The 14,920-nt window shown below is 35.7% G+C and overlaps 4 protein-coding genes across 5 annotated transcripts; all 4 read left to right on the top strand.

Moving 5' to 3' along the window:
- Window positions 1–589: 589 nt before the first annotated feature.
- Window positions 590–2,352, top strand: LOC104781446 (UDP-glycosyltransferase 88A1-like). Its single transcript, XM_010506123.3, has 2 exons — window positions 590–1,851; window positions 1,953–2,352. The coding sequence occupies exons 1-2, from the start codon at window positions 732–734 to the stop codon at window positions 2,225–2,227; spliced, it is 1,395 nt and encodes a 464-aa protein (XP_010504425.2). The 5' UTR covers window positions 590–731; the 3' UTR covers window positions 2,228–2,352.
- A 2,550-nt stretch (window positions 2,353–4,902) lies between these two features.
- Window positions 4,903–6,629, top strand: LOC104781436 (UDP-glycosyltransferase 88A1). Its single transcript, XM_010506112.3, is given in 3 exon segments — window positions 4,903–5,718; window positions 5,721–6,114; window positions 6,216–6,629. Coding segments are annotated over 3 exon segments (1,413 nt in total). The 5' UTR covers window positions 4,903–4,974; the 3' UTR covers window positions 6,491–6,629.
- A 30-nt stretch (window positions 6,630–6,659) lies between these two features.
- LOC104781428 (uncharacterized) lies at window positions 6,660–8,240 on the top strand. Its single transcript, XM_010506101.3, has one exon. It carries the CDS (start codon window positions 6,971–6,973, stop codon window positions 8,075–8,077), a length of 1,107 nt encoding a protein of 368 aa, XP_010504403.2. The 5' UTR covers window positions 6,660–6,970; the 3' UTR covers window positions 8,078–8,240.
- A 2,468-nt stretch (window positions 8,241–10,708) lies between these two features.
- Window positions 10,709–13,336, top strand: LOC104781417 (auxin-responsive protein IAA26). 2 transcript variants are annotated; one of them, XM_087507482.1, is made up of 6 exons: window positions 10,709–10,824; window positions 11,092–11,784; window positions 12,006–12,289; window positions 12,380–12,512; window positions 12,740–12,807; window positions 12,902–13,336. In XM_087507482.1, the coding sequence occupies exons 2-6, from the start codon at window positions 11,504–11,506 to the stop codon at window positions 12,937–12,939; spliced, it is 804 nt and encodes a 267-aa protein (XP_087363608.1). In that variant the 5' UTR covers window positions 10,709–10,824; window positions 11,092–11,503; the 3' UTR covers window positions 12,940–13,336. The 2 variants fall into 2 exon arrangements, with proteins under 2 accessions (XP_087363608.1, XP_010504392.2); XM_010506090.3 differs by having other exon boundaries at window positions 10,709–10,916.
- The last annotated feature ends 1,584 nt before the right edge of the window (window positions 13,337–14,920 follow it).

Here is a 14,920-nt window from a genome sequence, read left to right as displayed (position 1 = left end):
ATAGGTGTGAGCTCCTTACAAAAGGATTAATTGAAATCTGTATGAAACGAACAAGACACTTGGATGTCGTCAGAAAAGTGGATCCTTAACGACATTCCAATTCTTTCGGTAGACCTACAACATAAAACAATGTTGTAGCGATTGCAAACACATTATGCAAGAATAAATTGTTGTACATGTTTCCAGTAAACATGGCAAGGACTCGTGGATGCAGGAAATTTTCATAAACAAATGGATGGAGAAGTCCATCGTCTCATTCTGCTGCATTTGCTCTTTGAGATCATTTTAAGAATGATCATGTTTTATGTTTATTTTGAGGTCTAACAAACTGGAGTACTAAACAATACAAAATAATTTTAAAAATATTTAACTATAAATAAAACATAATTTTTTTCTTCTACTATAAACAACATTAATTAATTTTTAAACATAAACTGAAAATTTCGAATCCTGGAAAATCTATCCACTCGTGTTGTTGTAACATAGGCCATAACTAGTTTAGTATCTATCACTTGTGTGATATGATATTTTTTTTTTTGTCGTCAAGTTAATACATTATCTATGGACCATAACATTCATTGGCCAATCTGATTTTATGTCGTTTCCTCCCAAAAAGAAAAAAAGTTAAATGAGAAATCAATCTCCTGACAACCAAATAGACGGGTGACACAGAAACCATATATCATCATTATCAAACTTTCCAAATCTTGCAACAAACCTCAGGAAGAGCCATGGGAGAAGAAGCTATAGTTCTGTATCCAGCACCACCGGTAGGTCACTTAGTCTCCATGGTTGAGTTAGGCAAAACTATCCTCACCAAAACCCCATCTCTCTCCATCCACATCATCTTAGTTCCGCTGCCTTATCAGCCTGAATCAATCGCCTCTTACATCGCCTCCGTCTCCTCCTCCTTCCCTTCAATAACCTTCCACCATCTCCCCGCCGTCACACCGCACTCTTCCTCCTCCCCCACCTCTCGCCACCACTATGAGTCACTCCTCCTAGAAATCCTCTGTTTCAGCAACCCAAATGTCCACCGAACCCTTTTCTCAATCTCTCAGAACTTCAACCTCCGTGCAATGATCATCGATTTCTTCTGCACCGCCGTTCTAGACATAACCGCCGATTTCACCTTCCCGGTTTACTACTTCTTCTCCTCTGGAGCCGCATTTCTCGCATCTTCCCTCTATGGCCCGATCCTCCACGAAACGACCCCTGGAATAAACCTCAAAGACATTCCTACAGTTCATATCCCCGGCGTTCCTCCGATCAAGGGTTCCGATATGCCTGAGCCGGTGCTCGAACGAGACGACGAGGTCTATGATGTTATAATAATGTTCTGTAAACAGCTCTCGAAGTCTTCAGGGATCATTATCAACACGTTTGATGCTTTAGAGAACAGAGCCATCAAGGCCATAGCAGAGGAGCTCTGTTTTAGAGATATTTATCCAATAGGACCGCTCATTGTTCAAGGAAGAACCGGAGATAACCATGGAAACAACGGAGATTCTTGTCTGACTTGGCTCGATTCGCAGCCGGAACAGAGTGTTGTGTTCCTCTGTTTCGGGAGTTTGGGTTTGTTTTCAGGAGAACAGCTAAAAGAGATTGCCATTGGTTTAGAAAAGAGTGGACATAGATTCTTGTGGGTGGTTCGTAATCCACCAGAGTTACAAAACCAGACAGAACCGGACTTGAAATCTCTCTTACCCGAAAGATTCTTAAACCGAACCGAATACAGAGGAATGGTCGTCAAATCATGGGCTCCGCAAGTTCCGGTTCTGAATCATAAGGCCATTGGCGGATTCGTCACCCATTGCGGTTGGAATTCAATTCTCGAATCCGTCTGCGCAGGTGAGTTAAGCATACACGTAGACGTATTTCAATTATATAAATATGCGTGGAGAATGTTATGTTCAGTATGGTTAATTCACTTGGTTTGCTATATATGATAGGCGTACCAATGGTTGCATGGCCGTTGTACGCTGAGCAAAGGTTTAACAGAGTGGTGATTGTGGAGGAGATCAAGATTGCGATCCCGATGAATGAATCGGAGACGGGTTTCGTGAGCTCAATTGAGGTGGAGAAACGAGTCCAAGAGATAATGGAGGATGGTCCGGTTAGGGAGAGAACCAAGGCTATGAAGAACGCAACCGAATCAGCCTTGAAAGAGACCGGTTCGTCTCATACAGCATTGACTACTTTACTCCAGTCGTGGAGCACAAAATGATCTTTCAAATCAAGTCTTGGGAATCAAGGAATCTACTATGAGCATTTAATTAAGTCTAACAAACAAAAGATTTGCTATTGATTTGTGACTTGTGATTAGTGAATAAATTTTGAATTTTCCATGGACATCTTTGTGGACCTAGAATTTTATTTTACCGGACTCACATTCTATATTAAAAATTACAAAATTCTTAAAGTATGATATCCTCACAAAAATGTATTGCATAACTTATTTTTAGAGTTTACCATAATAATTTCGAATTTTGTAAGAGTACTAGATTTTAACCCGCGGTATACCGCGGGATTATGTTTTTTCTTTAATATATATTTTATATAATTTACTAAAAAATATAATGTTGGATCAAATATATATTTTTCAAAGTTAAAAAAAAAATATATATATATATATATATATAAATGTTAAAAAGTTTTTATAATAATATTGAGATATTTGTAATTTATTTGCTTTATCTATATACAAATTATTATTTTAATTTGGAATAATTAATCAAAATTCTTTTATTTGGAATTTAATCAATTAAAATTAGTTGGTTGTGAAAGTAAACATCTGTAAATATGTATAATACACTTTGTAGTTTATATAATATTACTTAAACATTATCCACTAATTTGAAATTAGTTAGTTTTGCCTAGAACCTATTAGTTATTGAAAAAAAACAATTAATTAGTTTTGTATATGAGAGTGATTGAGCGGGTTAGTGTTGGTTTATAACTCTTTTTATATAAGATTAAGTTTTAAGATATTTTGCTTGTGTTTTTAAACCAACCCGCAAAAATATATAATTGTACTATTATTAACCTTAATTCCCATCACATATTTATAATTATTTTTAGTCTAGGTTCGGAGCCGTGGACAAATAAAAATTTCCATAAAATATTGTTGTTTTTTTAGTATTGTGCATATGTTAAATTGCAAAAATCTGTATTTACACAAATTTAGTTTTATTGTCACAAAGTTAGTAACATTGTTGATATTATTCATATAGGACTAAATTTGATTTACTCAATACATGATAAATATGTATTTGGCATCTTAACTCTATAAATGATACATTTTTTTTTCTCAGTCAAAAAACATTTATAATTCTGAGATTAACTCAATATAGTATATTTATAATTCATATAAAGTTAAAAATTTTATAATTCTTATAAAGTTTAAATATTTATAATCCATAAACATTATTATTATAATTTAACCCGCAGTGTAAAACATTTCTTTTTTCGAAATTCACATTTTTCTGGAATTTACAGATTTTGTTGGAGTTTATTAATAACTATTAAGATTGCATAATACCAATTTTTATTAAATCAGTTTAATTGTACATGCCCTATATTGGTGTTGTTTTTAAAAAAGTAATATTAAAATCTAGTTTGCTTAAAGTTTTGGTCCTTTTTATATATTTCATCACTTAATCTCTTATATTCAAATCAAACGCTAATCACGTTGATGATCCACACACAAGAATGTGTATATATATTACCGAAATTAATTAGTTACATAATCATAATACACTGAAATTAATTAGTTACATAATTATAATCACAATTCACTGAAATTCCCATTAGCCAATCCAATCTTAACTCTTCCAAGATTTTAAAGCACCCCAGATCTCTTCCCATATCGCTTCACTACCTCTTCCATGAACAGAATCTCATCTTCATCCTCGTCGAGATCTTGATGTTCCACTTTCTTCATCTTAAAGGCTTCTCTGTCCCGTTTGGGTGCCGCTGAGTCCACCTCCCTAATCACCAGATTTGTTTCGTACTCCCGTCGATATTGGCAGGAAAAGACTGAGGATTATTGTTGTTGGTGATGCTAACTTGCGATTAAGGGCCAATTATTTATAGGCAATTAATTAGGTTTATTTGTTTACCTCTTAACATGCTACATATAAAATTGGTTACCTGGTAATTAAGGATTAAATATTGCATAATATTTCTTTTTAGTGAATATGCCAAGTTTATGCGATTTGATATTTTTCTTGCCATTAATTTGTAATTTGTTTATGTATTCAAATTTGTTTATAATTTAACTTAAATGTCGTGAGTAATTAAGGTTATACAAAATCGATTATAGCTGATTTATAGGCTTCTCATAACTTTATACAGTATCTTGAAACGATTATTGTAAAGATATGGTAGAGATTCTTGAAATGATTTTAGGAATGTGTTATCGTTACCAAAATTATTTTTATTAATTTAATTTAAAAAATAAACAAATATCAATGGTATTGCTTGTAAATAAATCTCAATTATAAGCTTTTTTAATCAAAAATGCTGTGAAAATGTTAATATAGATACCAAACTAAAAATATAAAATAAAAATATACTGTCTAAAAGATGGTTGTTTTAATAAATATTGATACTCAAAACAAAACAAAAACTAACAAGAAACAAAAGATACTTTGAATTATGAAGAAGATTTGAATTAGGTGGGTTACGAGGATCAATGAAAAACATGTTTACCAGTTAAACTGTTGTTTATTGGTACAGCCTGTGTCAAATCTTGATTCGTCTGTCTCTTTTTATGTAGGCTGGCCATTACCATTTACCATGATTGGTCCATCTTATATTTGTTGTTTTTGTTTATTATCCAAGAAAAAGTTAGTGATGACATTGTCATATTTGTTGCGTACTCAAAGAGCCGTGTGTGATTTATAAACCATCCTATCATCATCTTCCAGTCTATCATTCTTGGGACAAAGTTCACAACCATTAAGAGAAACCATGGAAAAACAAAATGCTATAGTTTTGTATCCATCACCACCGATAGGTCACTTAGTGTCCATGGTTGAGTTAGGCAAACTCATCTTATCCAAGAACCCATCTCTCTCCATCCAAATCATCTTAGTTCCACCACCTTATCAGCCGGAATCAACCGCCACCTACATATCCTCCGTGTCCTCTTCCTTCCCTTCAATCACCTTCCACCGCCTCCCAGCCATCACACCACACTCCTCCAAAACCTCACCAAAACACCACGAGTCACTCACCCTAGAAAGCCTCCGTCTCAGTAACCCAAATGTCCACAAGACACTGCTCACCGTCTCCCAAACGTTCAACCTCCGTGCCATGGTTATTGACTTCTTTTGCACCGCCGTGTTAGAAGTCACCGCCGATTTCACCTTCCCGGTCTACTACTTCTTCACCTCTGGACCCGCTTGCCTCGCTTCTTTCTTCCATCTCCAAACTCTCGACGAAACCACAGCCGGTAAAAACCTAAAAGACGTCCACACGCTCCTCAACATACCCGGTGTTCCTCCAATCAAAGGCTCTGATATGCCTAAACCGGTGCTCGAACGTGGCTATGATGTTTACGATTCTTTCATATTGTTCTCTAAAGAGCTCCCAAAGTCTGCAGGGATCATTGTCAACACGTTTGAAGCATTAGAGAACAGAGCCATCAAGACCATAGCAGAGGAGCTCTGTTTTAAAACTATATATCCAATAGGACCGCTCATAGTTCAAGAAGACCGCTCATAGTTCAAGAAAGAACCGGAGATAACCATGGAAACAACGGAGATTCCTGTCTTAGTTGGCTCGATTCGCAGCCGGAACAGAGTGTTGTGTTCCTATGTTTTGGGAGCTTGGGGTTGTTATCAGGGGAACAACTAAAAGAGATTGCTATTGGTTTAGAAAAGAGTGGACAGAGGTTCTTGTGGGTGGTCCGTAATCCACCGGAGTTACAAAACCAGACGGAACCGGACTTGAAATCTCTTTTACCAGAAGGATTCTTAAACCGAACCGGAAACAGAGGAATGGTCGTCAAATCATGGGCTCCGCAAGTTCCGGTTCTGAATCATAAGGCCGTTGGCGGATTCGTCACCCATTGTGGTTGGAACTCAATTCTCGAATCTGTTTGCGCTGGTAAAATTAACCATACACTTAATACACAATTTCAATCGTATAGTTACGTGTCTATGTAGAATGATTCAGTTTGGTTAACTCAACTGGTTTTACCAAAATAGGTGTACCAATGGTTGCATGGCCTTTATACGCTGAGCAGAGGTTTAACAGAGTAGTGATTGTGGATGAAATAAAGATTGCAATCCCGATGAATGAATCGCAGACGGGTTTCGTTACCTCGACGGAGGTGGAGAATCGAGTCCAAGAGATAATGCAAGAAGGCCCGGTTAGGGAGAGAACCAAAGCGATGAAGTACGCAGCCGAATCAGCTTTAACCGAAACCGGTTCGTCTCATGCCGCGTTGACTACGTTACTCCAGTCGTGGTGCCCAAAATGATCTGAAGTGCTTGTAATATCAACAATTAATGGTTGGAATTATGTTTCTAGAATTATAAATTCCTACAATAATTATCTTAGTAACTTCCATGTCTTGTAACATCATTAACGGAGAAATTAAAATCTTTGAATTATCAAAACATGGTAAAGAAATTAAAATTTCCGCGTCATGAAATTTTGGTTTATTTAGGTTAACTTATTAGTAGAAACAAAATATTTTCTTTGTACAATGCAAATACGACACTGAGATAACACGTGTCAAAATTCTGTTGAAAGTGAACGGCTATGATTGATTTTTTATATAGGTAAGGAATCTTCTACTGTCCACTAGATACACATCTGTGATTTTTAATAATAAGCTTAAGTTACATCAATAGTATTATTTTACGCGTTACAATATTGAATATTTAGACAGAAACAACAATTTATCAATCTATCTTCTTCTGTTCTGTTCTAATCTCTCTTATCTCTGTCTTTAGCCATGGCAAATCTGACCTTAGAACTCAACATTTACTCTGCAAAAGATCTTGAAAATGTCAACCTTATCACCAAAATGGACGTATACGCCGTCGTTTATATCAACGGCGATGATTCTCGGAAGAATGAAAAAGAGAAAACTCCCATCGATCGAACCGGTGAATCTGAGCCTACGTGGAACCACGCCGTTAAATTCTCCGTCGATCAGAGGTTAGCTTACGAAGGGCGTTTGACCCTCGTCGTGAAACTGGTCTGCGATCGGGGGATCTTCGGCGACAAAGATCTCGGAGAAGTCGAAGTCCCGGTTCTTGAGCTTCTCCATGGCTCTACGCCGTCTCCGTCGCTTAACCGTAACGGTCAGGGGATGATGAGATTTGTAACGTATCAGGTGAGAACTCCTTTTGGGAAAGGTCAAGGCTCGCTGACTTTTTCGTACCGGTTTAATACGCCGTCGTTTGAACCGGATTCATCGGTTTCATCATCTTCACCGGTTTGCACGAATCCGATTCATACACCTCCTGATTTGCCAGCGACGACGACGACGACGATGACTTATCCTCCTCCGCCGTCGTCTGAAGCAAGTTTCTATCCACCACTCTCGTCAATTGAACATCCGCCGTCGTCTCAGCCGCAAGAATACTCCCCACCACCGTACCCGTACCCAAACCCGTATCAGTACAATTCTCATTATCCGGCACATCCAATCAACATTTACCCGCCTCCGTCACCCTCCGCTAATTTATATCCTCCGCCGTATTATAGTACTTCTCCGCCGCAGCATCAATCGTATCCGCCGCCTCCCCGTCATTCGTACCACCAAACGCAACCAACACAGTCATTTCACGGGTACGCGCCTTCGTCTCCGCAGAATCATCACGGGTGTGTTTATCATCCGCCGCCACCGTCTACGCAGAATCATCACGGGTGTGTTTATCCTCCGTCACCACCGACATCAAGATACGGATACGGTAGTCCGACAACGCAAGCGCCGTCGAAGAATAATAATAAAACAGGGCTTGGGCTTGGAATGGGAGCTGGGCTTCTGGGAGGAGCATTGGGTGGGCTTTTACTCGGCGATTTAGTGTCTTCTGACACTGGCTTTGATTTGTAATATACTTATTTTTTATTGCTTTAAGCAAAAAAAAAAAAAAAAAAACAAAAGTACAATTTTGATTACAAATAATGTCGGGTCATAACTCATAACATATGTAAAAATAATGAGATAATTGTGCTATATTTCATTGGACTTGAATATAATGAACCCTTTTCGCTTTGTTGATTTGATCCATCCGCATCCGCATTGTAATTTGGCTCATGCATGAATTGGGAAAGACGTGGACAACATAAGTACATAACTGAGCTCATGAAAAGTAATGGATAAATCGTCCAAAAAGGCTTTAAAACTGATTACGATCAAACGGTAATGGGCACTTACTTAGCCATGTGAAGCTTTTTAAATAAGGAGAGATATCTGAATTGAGATTTGAAGTTTTATAAACATGTGTACATATGATAACCAAGCAATAGGTTAAATGGTTATATATATTACGATGTGAAGAAAAAGGCTATGACCAAACAACAAGTTAATATCTAATACAATTTGAAAAAAGTTTTGTATTTATTATATATTCAAAAATAAACACCTAGAAATATAAACACAAATTCAAACAAGGAATAAAATTGAATGTGTGCCATGGATGGCTTCGTCCAACTATAAGAAGCATATGCATTATTATTAGGAATTATTATTCCTAGTGTAATGATCAAAAATTTATTCAGGATCAAACTTCAACCAAATAATAAGATTTGTGGATCAAACTTTTACTTCTTCCCCATTACTAATTATGATCGATAAAGAATTAAATTTTTTCCGGATGTGTCATATGAAAAAAAACATCACCCAATAAATTGATGGTTTGTTGTTTCAACTCTCTGAGTTTCCCCAACATTCCCAACTTTCACTTTCAGCTTCTCCTTAATCGTTGATGTCACTTGGACATCAACAAGAAATTCACGTACAAAAAAAGAAAGATAGAAAAGCTCTTCAAGCAAGCAGAAAACTAATGCTCAAAATGATGGAAATGGGTTGGTGGCTCCCAAAAACAACCACAACGATGAAAAATCATACTGCAAAGGATATGGGTAGAAATAGTCAGGGGATGACTAACCCGTCGTAAGTAGTCAAAACATCATTTGTCCTTGAAGGCATAAACTGAGCCCGTTTTATGCGTGGGTTTCATGGGCCATTTGTAGTAGGAATTTTTATAATGATTCGTCTTTTGTTCCCCAAAAAAAAAAAGATAATACTAACGTCAAAAACAGAAGATAATGCTATTAGCTAAGCTAATATAGAGTATAGACTGACAAAGAGTGTACAAACGATAACACCCTACAAAAATAGTTAGTGGATAAAATAATTCATTTCTTGGTGAAAAATTCTGGGAAGAGCATCATTGACACCACACCACTTTTCTCTCTTTTTTTATTTCCCTGATATGACATTCAATTCACGAGTTGTTTTTGTTCCTTTACTTGAGTCGGCTACTTTTTAATTGGGATGCTTTTGTGTACTCTTGATATCACAACCGTCGCGTTTGCTGTATCTCTATTCAGCTCCTACGGCTACGATTTAAAAGCCGGAATTTAAACCTTATCGTACGATCTAAATATCTTGTGCAAGTGTTACATGTGTCCACTGGTTTTTAACACTATTTTTTATTCATTTTTTCACTCTTTAACACTTGACCGGTGATGACATCAAGTATAAGTAGTGTGGTTAGGTTTTAACCATGGTTAAGGTTTTTGTCAGACAATGAAGGAAGAAAGTCACGGAGTTGGGTAAAACGGAGACAAGATATGACTAGAGACACACACCTTCGTCCTTCGTTAAGATTTTCCCAAATCACCCTTCCTTACTTGACCGGAACTCTTCATTCTCGATTTTTCTACGGTCGGCCTTTTCGTAATATCGCTGTCACCCTGGTCACACGTACGTGGGAGAGACATGTACATTCCTTTCCCCCCTCGTGAAAAGCCAAACAAAAATAATAGCTTTCAATCAAACCTTTGGTTTGAAATAAGTTCTTGATTTACGCAGCAAAATATTGTAGTATTGATGAAAGGACCAAATACAATAGTTTCTGTTTTTATCAAATACTATGTTAGTTTTGTAGATTTGGTGTTGTTTATTTGTTTTGAGAAAAGAAAAATTTTAGATTATGACAAGTTAACAGTTGACTATTTGCTTGGTTAGGGAAATGAAATAGTAGTTAAAATATACCATCGTAATCCACACGTACACATTGTTTTTAACTTTTGACAAAAATAATTGATTAGCAAGCTAACAAATTGACATTTTCGTTTCTCTTATTGTGAGGCAAGTTCAAATAAATAAATTACATATATTTCACTGAGACGCCATGCAGATTCATATGCTTACACAATGCTCTCGCCATCTCTTGAGTTCTCTCAATTAATCTTCCCATGCGGTTCATTTAGTATATGTTGAACATAAAAAAGGAATATTTAAAGTTTTTTAAATCGATAAAATACAATATGAAAGTTTCATATTACAAAAATGTCTTTAAAAAGCATAGGGATATGTGTCTTATGGACAGTAGATAAGAGAGTGGTCCTTAACAGACCATGAATTATGGGATCTTCTTCCCCTTATTAGTTCCTTTATTGTTATTTAATTTTTCTTATTTTTTATTTTAAATGGTCGTCAAGTTGTGTATTGGATGCATTTAATTATTTTTCTAATCCGTATAAACTTGTTAGAAACCGAACAGCACCCTTTGCTTCTTTCACTAGACAAACCCTTAATTAAGCGATATTTGAGGCAGAAAAAAAGACAAGGTTGCGTGTGTTTTACTCCAAAAAAATCCCTTCTTTTATTTACTGTTTTCTTCTTTTTTTCCATGGTCAAGAACAATTACTGTATTTTCTTGGTATGTTACTAATAATATGTCATTTATGTTGTTTTATAATTTCATCTTTTGGGGTTTAGGAGTAAAAGTGGAGTCACTCTACTCTGCCTTTACCCTTTTTTCTTTTCTTTTCTTTATACAAATCCATATTTTCTTTTCTATGTATCCCTAATTTTTCTCTTCTCGTCCCTTTCAGAATCTGAAGTAAGAAAGAGAGACATAGAACGAATTGAAAGGAAATTAAAAAAAAAAGAAAGAAGGGAAGGCTGTGTGAGAGATAACCCACCAAAGCGTGCACGAGAGAGGAAAAAAAAAAAGCTTTTGATTTGTATAAAATCCCACCACACTTCTGTCTTAGCATACCTTCATAACACATCTCTCTTTCTCTCTCTCTCTCGCTCTCAGTTTTGTGGGATTGTTTCTTTTTAAGGGTTTTCTCAGGTCTTTTGTCTTTTAAAGGGTTTGGTGAATTCGCTAAGGTTCCTTCTTTTTGTATCTCTCTCTCTCTCTATCTATCTATCTGTCGTACGTCTCCCCTTGTAAACGAAGCTATAAGATTTCAATCTCATCCCTAGTTAAACCTGAGAGAAGGAATCTTGTGTTGATCAATGGAAGGTTGTCCAAGAAACAGAGAGACGATCGGTCCAAAACTTCTTGATTTGATTCCCCAAGGAAGAAAATGGTATCAAGAAGACAAGAACAACATAGATCAGGAGAAGAAACTTGAGCTAAGGCTTGGACCACCTGGTGGTGATGAAGAAGACCGCTCAGCGATGAAGAAGAACAACAACACAGAGACAAGAAACATAAAGATGGAATCAGAAGACAAATCTTTCCAAGGTTTCAACGGCAATCACTTCTCTTCTTCCAACAAAACCTCTCAGAAAAGGTATAATCATCTTTTTCCCCTCACTGTTAAAGTTTTCTTACTGCTTCGAGAGATGAGATTATTCTATTTGAACAGTAGGGACCCATCTCCTGCAATCTCCATTGTTTTTTTTCACCTTCACATGTTAGAAGTTTAAAGTTTTTTCTCTGTTGTGCTCTGTTTTTGTCGTTTGGTATTAACATATATGTCTTTTTATTTATTTTTGATGTCTTGGTTTAAAGAACTGCTCCTGGTCCAGTAGTGGGTTGGCCTCCGGTTCGTTCTTTCAGAAAGAATCTAGCGAGCACAAGCTCTTCAAAGTTGGGAAATGAATCCTCACATGGAGGTCAAATCAACAAGAGTAATGATGATGATGAAAAGCAAGTTGAACCCAAGAGAGAAGGAATGTTTGTGAAGATCAACATGGATGGTGTTCCTATTGGTCGTAAAGTTGATCTCAATGCTAACAATAGCTACGAACAGCTCTCTTTTGCCGTTGACAAACTCTTCAGAGGTCTACTCGCAGGTTTAAATCTTGATTTCAAATCTATTTTTTTTTTGTTCTTAAAGATTGTTTCTTGTGTGTACTAAGTAAGTGTATGTTATTGGTTATTAGCTCAAAGAGAGAGCTCTGGTGGTGAAGGAGAAGAGAAACCTATAATTGGATTATTAGATGGGAAAGGAGAATTTACTTTAACCTATGAAGACAATGAAGGGGACAAGATGCTTGTTGGGGATGTTCCTTGGCAGTAAGAATCTTTTTCACATTTTCTTCTCTGAATCTGATTCAGTGTTTTGCAGAATTAGATTCTTGATCACATAACAACAAAAACATTTCAGCTTTTTATTACTACAAGTAGTAGTATTCAAATTGATTATTCTTTACAAAAAGAATAGAATTTTTGTTTGGAGCTTTGTCTAATACCATTTCTTTTTGCATACTAACTAATCTTTTTAATCTTTTGTCTAAACCTAGAATGTTCGTTTCATCTGTGAAGAGACTGCGTGTGATTAAAAGCTCGGAGATTTCATCTGCCTTGACATGTAAGCTTATGTTCTCATGTGTTTAAGTTTAGATGATTTATTAAAGCTATATGACTAAAACTAAAAGGGTTCCTATGTGTATATATATTTGCAGTTGGATGCAGCAGTAAGCAAGAGAAGATGAGGCACTGAAGAGTGTTTTAGAAACTACTATTTCAGACAGAGGGTCTCACAGCTTATAAATGTACATCTGGTTTTTGTTATATATATAAGAGATAATCATTTGGTTTTGTCCAAAGAGACAATTTGATCTGATCTGATATTCCCATGTCTTCAAAGACACTTTGGACGATGAGATTACAGAAGCGATCTGTGTTTAAAAGCAGTTTAATTAATTTAAAGGGGATAATTAGAACATGATAATTATCTCATGTCTGCCAGAATCTTTTCGGAAAAAAAGTATGAAATATTTATTCTCTGTAAAAAAAGCTCTTTTTAACTTTTGTTCCTTCCAACTTTGGCTATACGACCTTTAATCATGTAAAAAGCTGAGAATGAAAGGCCATTATTGTTATGTGTGTTTTTACTATTTAACCTGAGTATGCATGTACATGAGAGGATAAGATTGGAAGTTGAATACTCAAAAAGACTTTTTCAGAATGATCAGTCCATATCGATAATTTTGGTGGCTATCATCTCTTTTGTTGTATAGGTAGAATTTAGCAGCTTTTTATCCTCACTTTTAATTATACATACATTGTATGTAAACACATTTCAATGTATCCACATATATATTGGACCCTTTCTTTCTTGGTGGGCCGAGTGAAAACAATCACAATGAAATAGTGTTTGATTTAGCACATTGTCATCGTGTTCAATCAAATAAGTGAATAACAACGTTAAAGCATTAGTGTGCCGACTTAAATTCATCGAAAGATTCATCCGAAGTTGTCGCCGTCTCCGGCCAAAACCATCGTGCAGCTAAACAACTATATTAATTAACTTTTGGATATCAATATAAAATTAGCTAAGTTTTGATGTTCTTCTACACTTTGTTATAAATAAGTTGTGTATGGGTTAAGATTGTGTGCTAATCAAGTGGTCTAAAGACTGAGACCACAGTTCTTTAACTCTTAACATAGAAGACCAAACTCATGAACAAGGGGTTGTTGGTGACATTGAAGATTAATCCATCAGACTCATCAACTCTAGTCCACAACCACAATAAAGGAAGACAATTTTTCAAACAAAAGCAAACATTTTCTGAAACACATTTAAAGCGAATATCCGCAATTTTACTGTTGGAAATATCAATTTTTAGTTTTATTCCATTTTTTTAAAATTTATTCCGAATGTTTTTCATCGTTTGGAACCTAAATACATATTGACTATTTTCATTGCCTCATTGGTTATAATTTTCAATTTCTTATCAAGCATGAGAAAAAAACTAAAGAGCAACTACTACATGATTCTTCTTATAAAGCAGTAATAACTGCATGAGTTAGATTTTGTCGTTGGGGGTTTGGGAGAAAATACTGAATGAGAGATATGAATAAATAAAATATGATATGAACATTACATTTTCATTTTTTAGACTAGTCTTTTTCGTTGAGACATGCCTAACTCACATTGCTTATTACTCCTTCAAATAAAGGAATCCCTTATCTATTCATCTAATATGTACATGATTGTGATGGTTATTGTCCACCACTGCAGCAAAGAAATTGAACTTTGAACACTTATGCTTAGCTATCAAATAAAAAAACTTATATACATATCACATATGTCGACATAAACGTATTTCTCATGACCAATAAAATAATTAACTGGCTGGATTTCTAACTCGTTAAATAAAACAAAAAATAAAAAACGATATGCAATGGTTCTTGGTAAGGTACCAATTTAGTTTCATCAGTTGATTGTCCATTGTGTGCCGAGGCTGGCGAACAAACTGATTTTTGTTAAGACTGTGTTCTATTTAACTTGAACCTATAATATAACGAATAGTACTACTCAATAATTCTCTAGTCAAAATTTAAATGCTATAAGGTAAGACTTGAGCCACTAGAAAATTTGGTAGCACCTAAAAATTTATTATTTTATATACATAGATATATAACCCTACATACTAATGCCCCTCCTACTGGTAACACCTAAAAACGCTGTTTACAAT

This window comes from Camelina sativa, chromosome 1, assembly GCF_030686135.1.
Source record: "Camelina sativa cultivar CO46 ecotype springtype chromosome 1, ASM3068613v1".
Taxonomy (NCBI): domain Eukaryota; kingdom Viridiplantae; phylum Streptophyta; class Magnoliopsida; order Brassicales; family Brassicaceae; genus Camelina; species Camelina sativa.
This window is presented reverse-complemented; position numbering and strand designations above follow the sequence as displayed.

Bases quoted from the DNA above. Each gene is read 5' to 3' on its own strand.
- LOC104781446 (XM_010506123.3), top strand. From the start codon at position 732: ATGGGAGAAGAAGCTATAGTTCTGTATCCAGCACCACCGGTAGGTCAC. The intron at 1,852-1,952 runs GTGAGTTAAGCA...TATATATGATAG, and splicing joins TCTCGAATCCGTCTGCGCAG to GCGTACCAATGGTTGCATGG.
- LOC104781428 (XM_010506101.3), top strand. From the start codon at position 6,971: ATGGCAAATCTGACCTTAGAACTCAACATTTACTCTGCAAAAGATCTT.
- LOC104781417 (XM_087507482.1), top strand. From the start codon at position 11,504: ATGGAAGGTTGTCCAAGAAACAGAGAGACGATCGGTCCAAAACTTCTT. The intron at 12,513-12,739 runs GTAAGAATCTTT...GTCTAAACCTAG, and splicing joins GTTGGGGATGTTCCTTGGCA to AATGTTCGTTTCATCTGTGA. The intron at 12,808-12,901 runs GTAAGCTTATGT...ATATATTTGCAG, and splicing joins GATTTCATCTGCCTTGACAT to TTGGATGCAGCAGTAAGCAA.